The sequence below is a fragment of the Corvus cornix genome, chromosome 1A (genome assembly GCF_000738735.6).
Source record: "Corvus cornix cornix isolate S_Up_H32 chromosome 1A, ASM73873v5, whole genome shotgun sequence".
In the NCBI taxonomy this organism is placed as follows: domain Eukaryota; kingdom Metazoa; phylum Chordata; class Aves; order Passeriformes; family Corvidae; genus Corvus; species Corvus cornix.
This window is the reverse complement of record NC_047057.1, coordinates 69,616,332-69,634,425: the sequence shown is the minus strand read 5'-3', so window position 1 is coordinate 69,634,425 and position 18,094 is coordinate 69,616,332. Positions and strand designations below refer to the sequence as shown.

The following is an 18,094-nucleotide window of genomic DNA, read 5'->3' as shown; positions in this document are numbered from 1 at the left end:
CCTACAACCCTGCCTGTAAGAGCTCTGGGGCACGTGTGGGGAGGAGAGGGCAAGAGTGAGACAGGGAGTGCCCAGGTGTCTTCTGAGGCTGAAAGGGACACATGGGAACTCTCCTGCTACCAAGAACAGTTGTGATACTGCCTAAAACCTCCTGTAGTAGCGCATAACCCTGCTGCGTGATGGCTGTTCTGTCATTCTCATCCTTGCCCATTGCTCCTGCTTCTCAGAAGATGTGTTTCTATTTAAAGAATTAATTACCACTCTATTGTCTTGTCTTGTGTTGTTATGTCACCCTGCCATGGGTTTAGGGCCGGTGTGTCAGTGGCAGATCTCAGGGTGCAGGAAGGAGAGCAGGACTTCTCTGTCCGAGATCTCAAGCTCAGCTTCCTCTCTAATGGGAGGCGAGAGGGCAGAGCCCAGCTCATGAGACATCCTTGTTTTGTTGTAAGCTTAGGTCAGGACTGAGTCCTTACTTTTTCAGGTATCTTAGTGGTTGTAATACATCTTTGGTCTAATTAAATGAAGCCCTGTTTGCCTGAGTAAAACCAGGCAACTTTCACGCAGGCAGTGTCTGGGCTGTCTTTGATGGTGAGCAGGTGATGCAAAATGGCTCAAGTCCAGCTCCTGACCCACTGCTCAGGTGAAACACTGCAAAATAAGGATGTCAGATAGATAGTGAGGAGAGTTTGTGCTCACCATCACCTGGTTTACTGTGGTAAAAGGCATCTTTTCTCTGTGTGTTTCTTTGCTGTCTCTGCAGGGGCAGGTAAACCACATTACTTACCCAGCTTAAAGGACACACCCTTTTGGCAGTGAGAACAGCGGGCTCAGTGCCCCCAGCAGAGAGATGGAACAGGATTTGCTTAGTCATTTCTTCCACATTATGAGACTGATTCTTCTTGCCTGGAAAATGAAAAATGTTTTTTTCAGTGGGAATTGAATCAGACACTTTAAGTGCATCTTAGTAGAAAAATCTATGAAAGCAATGGGTTGCATGAAAACCAGCCTGGAACAGAAAAATACAGAATGAGGAAGGGAAAATTTATATGTGGGGTTGTTTCTCTTATTTGTTTTGGAACTGGTCAGGAAACTTGTTCTTTTTTCCTTCTTTCCTTTTTGTTCTTTCTCTTGGGAACTGAGAAAAAAAAAATCCAGTGTTTTAACCAGGCAGGAGAACTGCAACAATAGTGAATAGTGTCATCAGTGACTGCCAAAAAAAACACCCCAATTATTTGTCACTCAAGCATAAATTTCCCACTGAATTTCAGATTGATGGCAATTAGTAAACAGAAAATCTCACTGGCAGTTAACAAACAGGAAAGAAAAGGAGCACTGCATGTCAGACCACTTTCTTCCATCACACTCCTTATCCATGTTTTTAATTTCGTCCCTGGTTTAAGCACACAGCAGGTTTTTATATGTTAGTTAATGTGTACTTCTATATTTTACAGATCTACTTCCTCTAAGCTGTTACCTAAAAAATCAAACTGTGTGGCCTTTTTTAGGTCCTCAGTCAACTGGCCACATGCCTGGAGTACAATTGGTCATATCCTACGAGAACACCCGTCTGACAATAATGCTGAAACACATGAGGAACATCGTGAGTATTTTTATCAGAATGTAAAACTCGTAAGTTCTTGCATTTGCAGAGCACTGTGAAAACATTAATCTTCAAACAGCCTTTCTGGGATAACTAATTTCAGCTCAAAGTAATGACAGTGCTGTTCAGTCATGATTTAACAATTGCTTTTTTCCTTTGAGCTCACTCAATATGGTTACAGGTGTGAGACAGATACAGAAGCTGGATTTCCTTAATGGCTGCTAATGGCCTTTTCCAAGAAAACCAGTTTTGATACTGTTTTGGCCCTCTCAGCTGACACATTTTGATTGCAGTCAGGCATAAGGCATCATGCAGTAGCATGACTTTTTGCAGCATGTCAGCCTGGCACTATGGATTGATTATCCAGACATTTCTGTCTAGTCCAGCATGACTGTCTATGAAGAGGGAAGAGCTCAGCAGAGGGAGCAGTGGTATATTTTAAGGAGCAGTGTCGTTTGGAGGTGTGCTGCTCAGCTTTGTAACACACTGTCAGGAGGCTGAGAGGTAAATGTTGAGCGTTCCTGGAGCCAGGCTATGGGAGGGGAAGCTGGCAGTGCTCCTGCAGCACAAGGCCGGTGGAATTGGCTGCTGAGGGTGACTCCAGAGATGGAGTTGGGGCTCTGTGCGATCTGTCACTGCAGGAGCGTGTGGGCTGCTGCATAATGAATTCCATGCCTAGATGTGCTCCTGAATTTCCATGGCTCATGTCTCAAGTTATGGCTGTGGCAAGAGAGCCTTTATTTGTTTAGCTAGGGGATTAGAGCATTTATTAACAATTGTGAGTTCTCAGTGCGTACTCCATGCCACTTCCATCCCAAACTGGATTGCAATCCCTTTTCCTAAAAGGGGCCAAACTGAGGGGCTTATGTGAGCACCAGCCAGTAATAAAATGAGGCTGATTAATTAATTATGAGGCACATGAGGCTTACATAGCTCTGACTGTTCTCTGCTGGCCACTCCAGCTTCTCATTTGCAATTCAAGCATCTCCATTCTGGTCTATGGCACTCAATACATCTCTGTCCTGAGACTTGCTTTCTGTGTCCTGTGTGCCACTTTGACAGGTGAGATCAGCCTCTGCTGACAGGTCCAATTTATACAAACTTTACCTTCAGGATGTAACACAAGACCTTCTTTATATTTTCTGTTGAGCTTTTTAAATCTAAGTGACTTTGATAAACTTCTGAGAAAGTTCTAATTGGTGGGAGAGGCATATTTAAGTGATTGCCATGCTGATGATGTCATTAAGAGTTCAAGCAGGTGGTGTGGAGATGCACATAAACGATTTGCAGGTATTGGAATTAGTCTTTTTTTCTCCTTCTTTCCATCATTTGAAGTGTGTAGTCTCCTAACTGTGTTCTTAGGAAGTTCCAGCCATCTAATTAAATGAAAGTAAATTACAGCATAGATAGCTGTGTAGTGCAAACATAAAATCCAGGGTTTGGTTTACTTCATTACGGACAGTACAACTTGAAATTACTGTGTTTCTTTTGAAAGTAGGTAACTTAAATCCATCTTAGTCAGTTTGCAGAGAAGTGGTAGAAGCCCCATTCAGCAAGACTAACAATGATTCACAACTTGAAAATAAGGTCATTGTTTTGGCAGCCTAACTTAAGCAATCATATTTTGAAATCCTGGGCTTCCAATTCCTTCCTTCCACCTGGCCATCCATCCGTTGTCACCTGACCTGAAATATGAAATAGTAGTGCTTCAGGGTATTGTGATACTGGACCGCCTTCAGACCAGTAACCTATATAAGGAAGGTTCTTTACCCCATTATTAATCTTCTCAGCTTCCCAGTCATATAAATCAATCTTTCTGATATGCTCTCTTTTCTTTTCCCCTTCCTTTCCTCTTCTTTTTTTTTGGTTGAGCTGAACAGCAATTTTAAAAGTATGCCAAGATCATATCTTATTCAAGACATGTTAAAGCTATTTCAGGTATACTCAGTCTTTTGCAGAGTCTCACTAATTATATTTTAGTGGTTCATCTGTGCAGAGATTACTTTGCTATCTTGTTTTATTTCATAATTTATAGTAAATAATTTTTGTTCTGCTCTTCCCTATTTAATTTATCTCTATAAAGAGATTTTATGATGTGTTCAGATGTGAAAATAATTGTAGTAGGCCAAATTAATCCCAAATGTAGCTTCACAGAACTGACAGGAATTGTGATAGAGACTTTTGATCCACGTAAATAAATATGATTTAGTATTTGTGTGGGTTTACTTCTAGGAGTTTTAATAGGAGATCTAGAGCCTGCTGTGCAAATCCTATATTGATATACAATGCACAAGAGACTCCCTAAGGAGCTGGTATTTTTTATAGCCACTCACAGGTGTCACACTGGTTCTTTAAAGGAGGAAGCCAAAAGACTGCAGTGCTACAACTTTGCAGGAATTTTTCCTGAAGGAGATTTCCCCATTCCTGCGGGGTGTCATAGAGAAAAAATGCTGCAGCAGTGGAGAGAGCACTGGTGAGGTGCAGACTTAGCAGAGGACTGTCTAACGTGGGTGCATGCGTGGACTCCACAGCGCAGGCCCTTTGGATCTGATGCATCCACACGTGCCTGATTTGCTGCAGATGTACAGATCTCATCCCTAGATCAGCTTCAGTGTCCTCTCCCTCACCACTGCAACATTTCAGTTGTGTTAAAAATGCCAGTCCTGCTTGAAGAAAACTCTATCAAAAATTCAGCAAAGACAAAGAACAGAGAACAGCCTTATGGATTTTGTGGCTGGAAAGGACCATTAATCTAATCTAACCTTCTGTAAAGAAAAAGCTGTATTCTTTCACTAAGGAAATACTTGCAGCCAAGGAAACTGTTTGAACACAGAGATGTTAAGCCTGGTTGTTAATGTTTGCCTACAGTTTAAGGCTGTGGGTGCACAATGAAGACAAGTTCTTTTAAACAGATATTTATAAGATACTAAAAATGTTTCAGTCTCAAGATTTCCCTCAGCAATTCATAGTTTCACTTGAATCCTGGGATTCTGTAAGTCAGGTGGCTCACTGCTTCTGCTTATGATTTGAATGGCATTACCATGATTGCTGAGGAAAATGACTTTAAATTCAGTTTTCAAATATACAAAAGCCATGATGCCAATAAAATGCAATTTTCCAATCGTGTATATTACATAACTTGAAGTCAGCCTGTTGGGGCATTGCTCCCTCCTCTCAAATGAAGGCAGTGCAACACTGGGCACTTTATGCAGAGGGACTACAGGCAATATTGCCTTAATAAGGTGAGGCTGGGGTAGAAGAAAGCATTTTGTAGGGGTGAAAACCTTAGAGGCCTGGAGAGTTTGCCTCTGGAGGATATGGCAGATGGAGAGGTGAGACAGGGCAGGCTTATTCTATAAAGACAATCGTGCAGTATCTGGCAAAGTGCACTAAGTGGTCTTAGGAGGAATATAAAGGAGCCCCAGGGGAGACTTACTTTGGCCTCTGAAAGGATTTGTTACCTTAGAACAAGAATAGGCCAATTGTGGCAGCACAATACCCAGAAAAGCAGCAGTAGGCAGGAACAGGAGCACAGGGAGAATGCTGCTCTGCCTTAAAAATGCACCTTGCACAGGTGTGAAGGTGGATTTGTGAAAATTGAAATGCTTGTAGGTTTTGAACTTGAAATGTTCAAGTCCAGCTCTGTTCACCTATGTTAGCTAACACAGAGGGCAGGGGATATCGAGAGTCCAGCAGGTCTCACACAGAGCTGCCTATGGTCTGGTTTAGTTCCACACAGCCAGAAACAGCCAGGCTACCTACTCATGCACTGCTGGGCTTGCTCACTCCTCAAAAAAATACCAGAAGCAACAGGAATAGCCATTGCTGACATCCAGAAAAGGGTTTCTAACATATTTCCTTGCCTGCTTCATGGAGAAGCAAAGGGAACAGTGGTTCAGCACTGGCTCAGGAGGGAGGCTGCTTTTCCACTGACTTCATTGCCATGACTTCAGGCATGCCCTGTTTTCCTAGATAAGCAGCTAAACTTTCAATCCTGACCGCTAAACATTTTTGCCCATTACTTCTTGTGGACAGAGTAACTCCTCAGGGGTAGAGGGGAGGAGAAACAAAGCCAAGTTATCCTGAACCTCATGCCAATAAATGTAAGATGTTACTAGAATTCAGGAAAGCGTGCGTGGGCGATGAATTCAGAACCGATTTTACAGGGGGAAAATTTGCTGGAAGAAAAATAAACTCCTACAGTTCTTTGCAAAAGTACTTCCAGCTTTCCTTTTATAAAAGCTCTGAAGCTGTCATGTACCACTCCCGGTGATTAATGATTCTGGGATAGCTGATATGTGGGTGACGAATCAGTAATCAGCTTTAGGCTTGCACAGACATCCAGCCTCTTTCCATTCCGTGTCCTACACCATGTGAGTACAAATTGCTTCCAAAAATGTTTGTGAGATGCGATGGTTTAAATGTGCTGGGAAGAAAGGTGGGAGCCAATGTTTCCCAAATCCAAGGGGATGAAATCTAAGCCTGCAGCACACGGCTATAGGGATGTTCCCACCTACAGGAGAGGTAGATGCTCTGCTTCCTTTGCTGGGTTTTGTCTCAGCTTGAGCTGGGAAAGGGTTGGGGGTCTTTGCTCAGTCTTAGTTGGTTCCCATCATTCCTCTCATGGGCTCACTAACTTTTACACTTTATGACTATCATTATATAGATTTAAATGGAAAATATATACTACCTGCCAACAAGGCAGTGCCTGCCAGTGAAATAAAAAGCCACATTATCCTTTCAGAATATTATGAATGTGTGCTGCTTTCCTTACTGCAGCCCATGGATCAGCCAACAGGGATTGGAATGGAGGTGCACAGGTAGGCAAGGCAGGGATGGAAAACAAGTGGAAAAAAAATGACTTTGAGTTGAACAAAGTTGTCCAGAGAGTATCAGAGACAGAACTAAATCACTAGCTTGGCTGATGCAGGGAGGTAACACATTCAGATGAAGTTCTCCTTAGACTGGCACAAAAAAAAACAAAATAAAAAGCCATGGGAAGAAAGCTTTTGTACTAACTCTAGCTTATAAAGAATTTGGATTTAGTTTTATATTCATAGAAAATTCTTTTACTTTTAAAGTGAAAGGAAATTAGCTCAGATAAACTATGTTCTCCTTTAGACTGAAAATTAGCTGAACACCTCTAAACAAAGGGTACTACAACTCAACAGTAGTTTAAATTGGAAAGAGATGAGGTCTGTTCTTGTGGCACAGGGATTACTGTTGGATTCAAACATATTTGTTATGAAAGGTGTTTGACAAATATGTTGTACAGAAAGTTGTGTTATTACTTCTTGTTAAACCCTTTAATCTGTCACAACCACAGTACTGGCTCAGCTCTAAATTCTAACTGCTCATTTTTAAATAAGTAATTCCCTACATAGTTGATATGTGTTGAATAAGGAAAAACAAAACAAAACAAAACAAAACAACCACAAACAGTGAGCTCTGTTTAATAATATGAGTGATCTGGGAGATGAAGGGGAACAAAAATGAAATTTGCCACTGGTTGCAAATGAAGAAAACATTAAAAATAATAGTTCAGGCAGAACAAGATCAAGAGAATGAAAGTAATTTCCAGAACCCTACAACCAGGTTGGAAAAATGAAAAATATTTCCTCGGGGAGGGAGAGATCTATATCCCACAGTAATGAGAAGATAAAACAAGCACATGGTAAGACATGAGGTTGCTACAAGAGATGCCAATGAGAAAGGCCAGATGCTGGTGCTATGGGACAGAAATGAAGTAGTTCATCTTTATAAGGCTCTCGTAGTAAACTATTTCTCTCAGGATGTTTTTTTAACTAGAGTACAAGTTCAAAGAACAATTCTCAGTAGGGTTGCTGGGGAGTGATTGATTCTTCAGGAGTGATTTATTGTTACTAAAACTTAGTTAAGAACAGACTAACAAGGACACGAGTCAGTTGTGCAAATATTTAAGGGAGAAGACAGGAAGGTTCAAGAGGAATTATTTAGAACGTTGAGCAAGAGCATTAAGTAGAAGTAATGAGAGCTAATTAAGGAGCAGAAATTTCACACCTCATATAATGAAGTGCTTTCATACACAGGGAGATGGCATGATGCAGAATAATTGAAAGAAAAGTAAAGGGAGATTGTACGGTTGGAGAACTTAAAAATAGGCATATACAGACTTTTGTAGCTAATTAAGAAATTGAGAAGAAAAATAGTGCAGAAAGAAGATGCAGATCACAGTCTCATTGTTTCTTTACACATTTTTATATTCACTTACTGTCTCAGCCCAGGCAAGGAGAGATAAGAATTTGTATGTGACAAAAAGGTAGAAACAGAGCAACAGCTTTTGCTTGTGTTTCTTTTCTCAAAGTCTAATTTTCTTTCATGCCCTCTAACAGGCAGCAATGCTCTTAATCCTGAGTGATTTCAAAAGGAAAGTGAAATGGGGATTTGTCTAAAGTATTTGTTCTCCTTTGTACTTTATTCAAAAGAAGAAATTCTGTTATCTATGTTTCTAAGAGTCAAAACAAGATCATTCTTATCTCAGCCAGTGTCATAGACTCTGTGACTAAATATCCATCTGAAAATGAAGTATTCCAAACACAATAATACAGGGTTGAAAGCAATGGAATTTAGTTTCTTTATGGGCTTGGTGGTAATTCTGAAAAGCTTCAGAGACTTGTTCATGAAATCTACACTCTGTGTTCTACACCCTGCACCAGCATTGCTTATCGACAGGATAATACAGTTTTAAAGCACGACTAAACCTTGATTTCTCTCATCTATGCAGAAAAATCCCTAGGGGAGTTAATTAACTTAAAGATAGTAATGCAGCAAGTGGTTCAGAAATCTAAACATGTTACCTTTTCTTTCAGAAAAAAAAACTTCTATGTGATTCTTGCTCAAATCTTTTACTGGGAGTTGTACATTAATTCAATACATTCCCACTACCACTTTATATTATTTTTTCAGCCTTGGTAACTTTTTTATGCCCACATGGTGCAGTATGGAGCACACAGTAATCGAGTCCTGAGCATTGGTGAGGGGTCAGAGGTTTGTCAGAGCTCGGGAGCTGGAGCTAAGCGCTGAGTGGGCTGGGTACAGACACAACCCATCCTATGATGTCTTTTTCTTTGTTGCTTGCTCAGAAACAGCAATAAACACACACAAAGTTGTGTCATTGCTTGATGGAGCTAAATTCTAGCCCTCCTTGCCTGCTGCTGATGGTCTGTAAAAGGCAGGAGCCTGTTTTACATGACAGTTACAGACTGTGGTTGTATGGACTCTTCCCCGTTCCATTTGGGATTGTGTCTGTCCTTATCTCCTGTGCATTTCTTCAACTTTCTGGTTTCAGAGCACTGTAGAAATAAAGGCTTGGGAGAGAAACCCTTGTGACCTCCTGGGTATCCTAGCTTTCATTTTATTTACTTCATTTAAGCAGAGATAGATGGGCTTTCCTCTTAATGACTGAAGCAGGTGAGAAGCATTTTGCATAATTCTTAAAAAGCCCTGAGTCTTTTGGGAACCAGTCTGTTTTCCAGAACTTTCTCCTTAGGAAAAAAAAGAAATCACAAATTTGGGTTTTTTAAATATTTAACAAATAATTCCTGTTCCTTTTGAAAGTCCCACTGTCTCTGTGCCTTGGTATCAGTTTGAAACCAAGATGCTTACATATGTGATACGCTGGAATCACAATTCCATCGCATTGTCATGGATCAACTGCCTGATCATGGATATTTTGAATATCATGAATTATCTTGCCTGACCTCCAGTGACCACTCCAGAACAGACCATTTTCCCATAAAGTCCTATTTCCAGCTCCATACACACCTTTTTTCACTGGTGGTGGCACGAAGAATCAGGATCTGTCTCAGCTGGGGCCAGGCACCAATGTGGGGGCAATTCAACCAAGCCCAGCCAGGAGATGTCCACAATATGACAGAGTGAATCTCTTGCTGGTCTCCCTCCTTGATAGGGTTATTTTTTTCCCATTTGACAGTCAGGACACCTTGGAAATTGTTGGCTGTTGGTTCACTCTTTAGAAATTTTGTGTCTCAGGACAGTTCTTACCCTATTTTGCCAGCACAGTTGTCCCCCTCAGGAATGCTGCATAACCAGCTGTTACAGCCAGGCTGCTCCAGTCCTGGCTACTCTGCTGCAGGCAGGTTGATGAGGATGCTGAAGGTATTGGACATAAGCTATATTTGGATATTCACATCAATAATGTGGATAGAGCATCTTTGCATTTTTAGCATGGTAAATGACAAAGCCATCTGGAGGCTCTCTCCACGGACACTGCCAGATTTCTGAAAGGTAGAAAATGCCTGCTCAGAAAAATGCTTTCCAGAATTTCCCTGACAGCAAAATACTTTTATTTCCCTGCATTAACTTGAGATAAATGCAATTTCTTCTTTGGTTGCTTTGCCACTGACCTCCACGGCAGTGATCTCTGTCAGTGCATCTTTTGTCTTTATGTATGTAACCAGATGACCCAAAACAACTGGGATCAGAAAATATAATATAATAAAACTGCTGTTGAGGAGAAGCAGTTAAATATCTTCAAGTTTTAGGTGAAAAAAGACGTTGTTTGGGGAAAAGAAATACCATATTTGTGCTATCACTTTTGGCCAGTTGCTTTCCTGTTTTGTCTTGCCAGCAGCAGACAATGCAGGGTGCACTGTAGTGATAGAGTGGATTATCTTCTTTTGTAGTTATTATTTAATTACTGCAAATGGGATTTTATTTTTAATTTTCTTTGAAGCAATTTGGAGATATTTTGTGAGAGGAAAATGAAAAGCTCAGTGGCAGTGTAGAATGGAGGTGTTCATGCTTTGGGATGTGCAGAGCTCAAAGGAAGAACTCGGAAGGGTCTTCGATGCTGCATTTGGATTTAGGAAGCAACAACACAACCACCCATTCACACAGCAATCCCATTTTTCCTGAAGTTTATATATCATTAATCTGCTTTTGAAGGAACCCCTTGCTTTGTAATACTAATTTCTTAGCTACTCTTAGAAGTAGCCCAGAGGATGTTCTCTTTTTCTTAAGGCAGAGGCTGTGTTTGCTAATTAAGCTGCAGCTTTGAAAGACAGGGTTTAGCCTTCCTCTGCTAAGTTACACAGGGACTCGGAGGAAGTGAGAAACAGCAGCAGTGATGGCTCTTCCACATTCCTTACTAGTTTTAATTTAGTCTAGAGGCAGCCAGTAATTTACAAAGGTTACAACAGTGCAAGGATGATTTCTTCTGTGGATTTTTTTCTAATCCTCCTTTATTGGATAATAACCAAATCCATGTAATGTCTACACATAATACATAGACGTTTTGTTTTGTTGAAGGTTTTTCCTAACCACTTAGTACAGTGGTTTGCTTTTGAAAGGTGTATGGATATCTCAATATCAAAAATTAAGGAATATTTTGTAGTCCTTTCTTCACTACGTAGATAAATTCTCACAGCAGTGTATGTAAGAGAAGAACATAAGGATAGTAAAGCATAGGAAGACTAAGAGAAGTACTGGAGAAAGTGAATTATTTTTATTTGGGGGCAGTAGCTGAAATGGGAGTCTTTCTAAAACCTGGATATCTTTTTTTTATTATTATTGGAGAAAAGGGAGAGAGAAACTGCAATTTAAAAATGTAGAGGAAATTAATTTTGGAGGGAAGAAAAGTACTTACTTATAGAGGAGGAAAGATGTCATTAGTTAATATAAGTTAGTTGATCATTAGTTTTTACTGTCAAAATTGTTGAAAATGAAAAATGGGAAAAAGAGAACAGCAGCTGGAACTATCAAATGTTCAGGAGCCATCAATCTGTCCCACTCTAGGACAAAAAGTGATCTGCATGTCTAACACTAACAAAAACTGATGACATGATTTAAATTTGAGGCAAAAGTCACCTAAAAAGAAAATTTTATGTTTCTTAGGAAGACATGAGTTTTAAAAAGTTTTACAATAAATTATCCTTAAAATACATATTTTAAAAATCATAAAGCTTTCCTTAAAATTCTTATGAGTATGACCCAATATTAATATTGGATGCTAGATCACTAAGTAGTTGAATATATGGCAGATTTTACAGTACTTATGCCTATAGTAATGCTAACAAAGAGTCCTTGTGTTAGGAGAGTTGTGGATCATTAGTAATGATCAGGGGAGAAAAGTCATTAGGATAACATATTTCTTGTGGAAAAATTAATTTAATTCATCCATTATTTCCCAGCTATAGCTACTATATTTTAAATTAAGTTACACAGGAGGTAACCTATCTGTGTGGGTTTCTGTAAACAAATATCAACTTTTCTTAGTTTTGGAATATAAAACTGGAATGGAAATGGAACACAGTCATAACAGATACAGTCTGTGTATTTTAGGTTTTCAGTATTGAATTAGAGATGTGGAAGGAAGTAAATCCAGAATATTATTTTCTCTCCCTCATTCCCCCTCGTTCTTAAATATTTTCATCACCTTCTGCCTGACTTTAGAAGAAAGTAACATTTCCAAGGTAAATTCTGTTTTTAACATAAATACAGGCGGTTGTAAATGAGTTCCTTAAAAACATCCGTCATTATCAAGGTCAAGTAGGCTGGTCATTCTCTGAGAAAATAGTTCAGTCATCACTTGGTTGTACTTGAAGAAAGCAAATAGAGTCAGTTTCTAAATTCAATTTGAGTCAGTTTCTAAATTCAAATTTTTTTATTGGCAGATCAAAATCACTGGGGGATTTTATGGGTTTTTTGTCCCTAAGCATATCAAGGGAACCTGTGGCGTTTCTGTTGGGAGCTTGGTTTTATACCTTTACGGCCTTACAGATTTTTATAGCTTGGATTTATTTGCAAGCAAACACAATAAAAGATTTAAGACAGTAATTTAAATTGGGAATAACTTCTTCTGAAGGAAGTAAAAATCCTTTATTTTTGGGTTAAGGAAATGACTACAGAATTAAACACAAACAGAATTCAATCTAAAACTTTAGGCTTTTTCTGTTTTCTTGATCACAAGTGCATTCAAGCTATAAAGGTTTTGCAGAGTAGAGTGCAAAATGGCATTCCCAAGGTACCCTTTGATTTTCCCTCTGGCCTGGACTATGGACAGAAATCAGTGATTTTTTTTATCCTTTAATGACACCAAATAGGGGGTTTGCTGGATTTCAGAACTACTCATAAGCCTGCTAGAAATTTTACTCTGTTTTTATAATGAACTCACCAGAACAGACACTCTTTGGTGCAAAAAGAGAAATTCCACCTGAATATGAGGAAGAATTTCTTTACTGTGTGGGTGACCACACACTGAACAGATTGCCCAGAGAGGCTGTGGAGTCTCCCTCACTGGAGATATTCCAGAACCATCTGGATGCAATGCTGTGCCATGTGCTCTGGGATGACCCTACTGGAGCAGGGAGGAGGGACCAGATGACCACCATGGTCCCTTCCAGCCTGACCCCCTCTGGGATTCTGTGGTTTTGGTCAGGTATTCCTCATGTTTACCTAAATTTATAAATAAGCCAGTGCAGTCTGACTTAGAAGTGAAAGGACAATCATGGGGGGTTTCTTACTAAATGTTATACTGTAATATGACAGATGTCATAATCTTTAGTAAGAAAAATATTTCTGTTTCCTCCATTTTTCCTTTATTCTCCATTCTCCTTTGTTTCAGTGCTCAACTCAGATATGAAACACTGGGAAAGGACTAGTTTACCCAAAACTTGGGGGGTTTTTTGCCTGCTATGTCAGTTGTCTTAATAAAACAGTTTACTTCAAATTCCACCTACTTATGATTTAAAAAGATATTTTTGCCATGTTAATCCCACTCTTGGTTTTGGACTATTATAGTCAAACTGCCATGATCACTCCTTGTTCCTGCTAGGAAGCATCTAGCAAAGTACAGCTCTTTCCATTGCAAGAAATCCTATGGTGAAGCAGGCTCTTCACAAGAAAAAAAATTCAGCTCTTGTGCCAATCAAAAGAGAAACCAGCATAAACTCATCATATGAGCTCCCCATACTCTGCTCTTGTAAGGCTGGGGCTGGTTTATACCTGCTCTTAATTTGTAGTTTTGAATTATTAGTGCGTGGCAGGGCAGAGTCTTTTTCACAGTTGAAGTCCTTCATTAGATGGATTGTGTCATGTCAGGAGTCAGGGGAGGGCAGCTGGAACGTGATCCGGCTGGAAGAGTGCTCAGCTGAAGCTTTTCTGATTGTTTGATGGCATAACAGTGCCACTGCAGATGGAGAATTGGGACAATAGTGGCATTTGGAGTGGCCTGTTTGCCTTTCCTCGGGAAGGGAGAATGAAGGGGGAAAATGTCACCTGTAAAGTGGGGGAGAAAAAACCAACAATCAGAACTACAATGTCTACTTGGAATTCAGGTGGCTGCACATCAAATTACCTCTAACAGTCTGACTGCTGATTGCTACTATTCATGAAAAGTGGCTTCATTTTAGTTCTGAAATATCCCAAAGTAAATGCTCTGTCCTTGAGTTTTCCCATCTGAATCACTAAAATATTCTCTTTTTTAATTTTCTCTCTTGACCCTCTCCTCCCACTCACCTCTTTCAACATGTATTTAGCTACATTCAGAGGGATAGTGAGGAAGTAGTTTTCAGTCCATCTCATATAGCCAAAACACTGCTGCAAAGTGCCTTTCTTGAATTTTGGGTGGAATCAGCTGACAGAGGAAGGTTAGTTGGCCGAAGGCAAGGTAACATGACAAAGAGCAGCTCAAAGGCATAGTGACAATTTCACCTGACTTCTTTTCAATTAATCACATCTGCTTCTGGACACCCTGTCCTGTTGAACAATCACACAGCAACCAGCTTGGATTCTTCCCCTGGCAGTTAAATGTCAGGCTGAGCCTGTTTCCAGTTCAGATAACGCTCCATGATCTGTGCCTTTGCTGCTTGAGGTGCTCAGTGAGGCGCAGCAGTTGTGACAATGCCTGGTCCTGCCTGGGCAGCTCAGAGGGGCAGTAGGACGGGACAGGTGCAGCCACACTACCTTTGGAGCCTGTCACCTCCCCCTGGTTCCTTTCTTTGTCTGAAACAACTAAAATCAGTTGACCTTCAAGTTACAGTGATGTTTACCTATTCATTGAGAAGGGAAGAGCTTGATTACACTTAGGATCCTGGTTTCTTGGACTGGAACTCAAGGCTGCATTTCATTCTCTCTCCTGATTTTTAAGAGCTGTTCAATTTACTGTTACTTGTACTCCTCAATTGAAGTTTTAGTACAGTCCTAGATCAGCAGAGATGGGCTTTCAAATGGACAGTGTAACTTATAAATCCTGCATTAACAATGTGGCACCCTGACCTAGGAAAATACCCATTAGCTCCATTGCCCTTTAATGGCTCTCTTATGTTGACCATTGAATCCCATCTATCTAAATCCCATGGGTATTTTAAATCAGATGTACTTTGGGGAACTTAGCAATAGAAATATTAATCACTCCCGTAGTGCTGACAATATGTAATGGTTTGAGTGGGGCATCCTTTGATGCTGTATGGTGTTAATGATAGCAGTAATGAGCTTTGCAGTTGACCGCATCATTTCCCTTGAAGGATCATTTCAGATAACAAAAACCAGAGGTTTGCAGTGCAAGAACTGGTTGTTGTTCACACAAGCACTGTTTTCCTGCCCAATAGAGAAGTTATTTATTGCTAGGAGACAGCAGTTTCTTCTATCCCAGGGATATGTTGTTGATAATGCTGTAGAAAGCCCCATATTTCCAGGCACATACTGTGAATAATCAAAATCTGAAAAATTACTTCATTCTGAGCCAGGTGTAAAATTAAAAATGGGAGATATAAATGCAAGTGCCTGTATAATCCTTTGGATTCATTGGTTCCAAATGTTTTAAGATCTCTTCTTTTTGCCGGTATTCTTATTTGCATCCTGTCACTGGATTGCCTGGGAGATGGCAGGTAAACTTCCTATCTAAAATGTTGATTATATGATTAAAATTACTGATATTTTGATACGCCCCATTTTGTGATTTCTGATTGTGTACTGTGTAACCACCACAAGGGTTTGTGCTTAATTATAAGCCAAGCATTAAGTGATATGTGCTGGCAGGATGCCTGCTCCATAGTTTTTCATTATTATGTTTCTTGTGTATTCTTTTGAAGCCTCAAGTAATACAATGTGTTTTCTGAGTAATTGTAATGCTGCTTTAGGAATTACTTTGCAGCTCCTCAGAAGTTATCAAAAAATTCTCCACCCACCAGCACTGGCTGATGACTGAGCCTGGTTAATAGATTTTCTCTGATCTCGAGTGGCTACCATATAAGATGGAATATCTGGAATATCGTTCAGTAACCTGAACTGGAAAATTAAAGAGAGATTGCAGCTGTGTGATGGGTGAGATTGGAAAGGCTGCTATAAGAATCCTGTTCTGCCCATATTGCTGCAGGAAATGCTCCTGACTCTTCTATAGTAATATGCTTTATGAAACACCCTTCGAAACAGTTCTCCCCAATATCAGCACCGATATTTAGGGGTTAAAATCAATAGGAGCTTACTGTCTAAAATCCAGTTTCTATGCATTGGTCTGGAGAGTGGAAGGGCTGGACTTTGTATCAGATTAAGATGAGTAAGGGTAGATTGAGGCTTAAGGGTTTTTCCATCAGAATGAAAAATATTAAAGATAGACAATTTTACCTTTTCTTTGTATTAATTTTTATTTTCCTGATTCCATTTTAAGCTGAATTCTAATAATTCTTGTTATTCCGCAAGCACTGCAATTTAGCCCAGAGAATACTGAGAATGTAACATGTTTCTGTGTCTGCTAAAAGCCCAGATTTCATTTTGTACTTTTTATTTGTTTTCTTTGCTAGAACATGGACATTCATATTTATGACCTTCTTGTATTCCAGCGCCTCCCAGATGGCTCTGCCCCAAGTGCACACGCTGAATTTTATCTTCTGCCAGATCCTTATGAGGTCAGTCGAAGGAAAACAAGAACAGCTCCAAAAGGCTCTGACCCTACTTACAATGAACTTGTGAGTATCGTTCACTTTCTTCCACCATTTCTTGTTTCATGGAATTACAGAATGGGTCAGGCTGGAAGGGCCCACCGTGGTCATCTGGTCCCACCTCCCTGCTCCAGCAGGGCCATCCCAGAGCACAAGGCACAGGATTGTGTCCAGATGGTTCTGGGATATCACCAGTGAGGGAGACTCCACAGCCTCTCTGGACAATTTGTTCAGTGCTCAGTCACTGCACAGGAAAGTTCTTCCTCATGTTGAGGTGAAACTTCCTGGGCATCAGTTTCTCCTGTTGGCTCTTGTCCTGTTGCTGGACCCCACAGAGCAGAGCCTGGTACATCCCGTGGACCCCTTCCTGCAGACACTGACAGACATGGATGAGGTCCCCTCTCAGCTATCTCTTTTCCAGGATGAACAGGCCCAGCTCACTCAGCTTTTCCTCATGAGAGAGATGCTCCAGTCCCCTCATGACCTCCATAGCCCTTCACTGGACTCACTCCAGTGGTTCCCTGGTTTTCCTGATCAGTTGAGCCCAGAACTGGACACAGCACTCCAGATGTGCCTCACTAGCTGAGTAGAGAGGCAGGATCACCTCCCTCAACCTGCTGTCAGTGCTTTTCCTAATGCACCCCAGGATCCTTTCTTGGCCACAAGGACATACTGCTGGCTCATGGACACGCTGTAGTCCACCAGGACCCCCAGGTCCCTCTCCACAGAGCTGCTTCCCAGCAGGTCACCCACAACCCACGCAGGTGAAAATTGTTTGATTTGCTTTGCCCACTCTTGGAATAAAGTAACAATACAGCGTTTTTAGAGCTCTTGCAATGAGAATGATGAAAAAGCAGGAATGTATCATAAGCTGAACCACAAATGGGGACACGTGTCTGCTTTGCATCTATCTCGGAAGTGAAACAGTGTCTTTTATGTCCCTCTCTTCAGGAAAGCAGTTGAATTTGTCACAGTGCTCTGTCTTAACCCATAACCACAGTTACACATTAGCCAAATGAGACCAAGCATCATTGCACCATAACCCAGGCAGTTCTCAAGGCAGAAATGCACAATACCATGAAAAGTATTAATTGAATGGATGCTGTTATTCAAATTAACATTTGAAAATTGGTTGTCACTGTCCTAAATGATAACACAAGAATAAATAGCCAGGTTCTACTCATGTTAAAATGCCATCAGTTCACAGCTATATATGATTATTTCACACACCACTGAAGTGCTCATGCCTCTGGGGTGAAAGGAAACATTTGTATGGAGAAACATTTACGGCGGAATGGGAAGTGGTATAAACTGTGTTCGTTTGTAAGGGCAGATGAGATTGAAACAGTAGGTGGGATTGGAGATTATAATTATTGCATGTAACAAATCTCCTAAAGATCTCAAAGCAATTTACAAATGCTCTTTCAGCAGGCTATAAAGTAGAAGGCATGGAAAATATTACCACTCCACCCTGTTTCATAGATAAGATATGATGAAGCTTAGGTTAGTCAGCAGAGTCTGAGTGCTTATCTCCTAGTTTCCCAGTCCTGGAGTTCTA

The 18,094-nt window shown here is 40.5% G+C and overlaps 1 protein-coding gene across 2 annotated transcripts in view; it reads left to right on the top strand.

Moving 5' to 3' along the window:
* The window catches only part of PIK3C2G (phosphatidylinositol-4-phosphate 3-kinase catalytic subunit type 2 gamma), a 190,635-nt gene that overhangs the window by 166,345 nt on the left and 6,196 nt on the right, over positions 1 to 18,094 (top strand). For both annotated transcript variants that reach the window (XM_019288624.3, XM_010404187.4), the window contains exons 32-33: positions 1,506 to 1,600; positions 16,438 to 16,563. In XM_019288624.3, the coding sequence (XP_019144169.2) occupies positions 1,506 to 1,600; positions 16,438 to 16,563 (221 nt within the window). The remainder of the gene's footprint in view (positions 1 to 1,505; positions 1,601 to 16,437; positions 16,564 to 18,094) is intronic.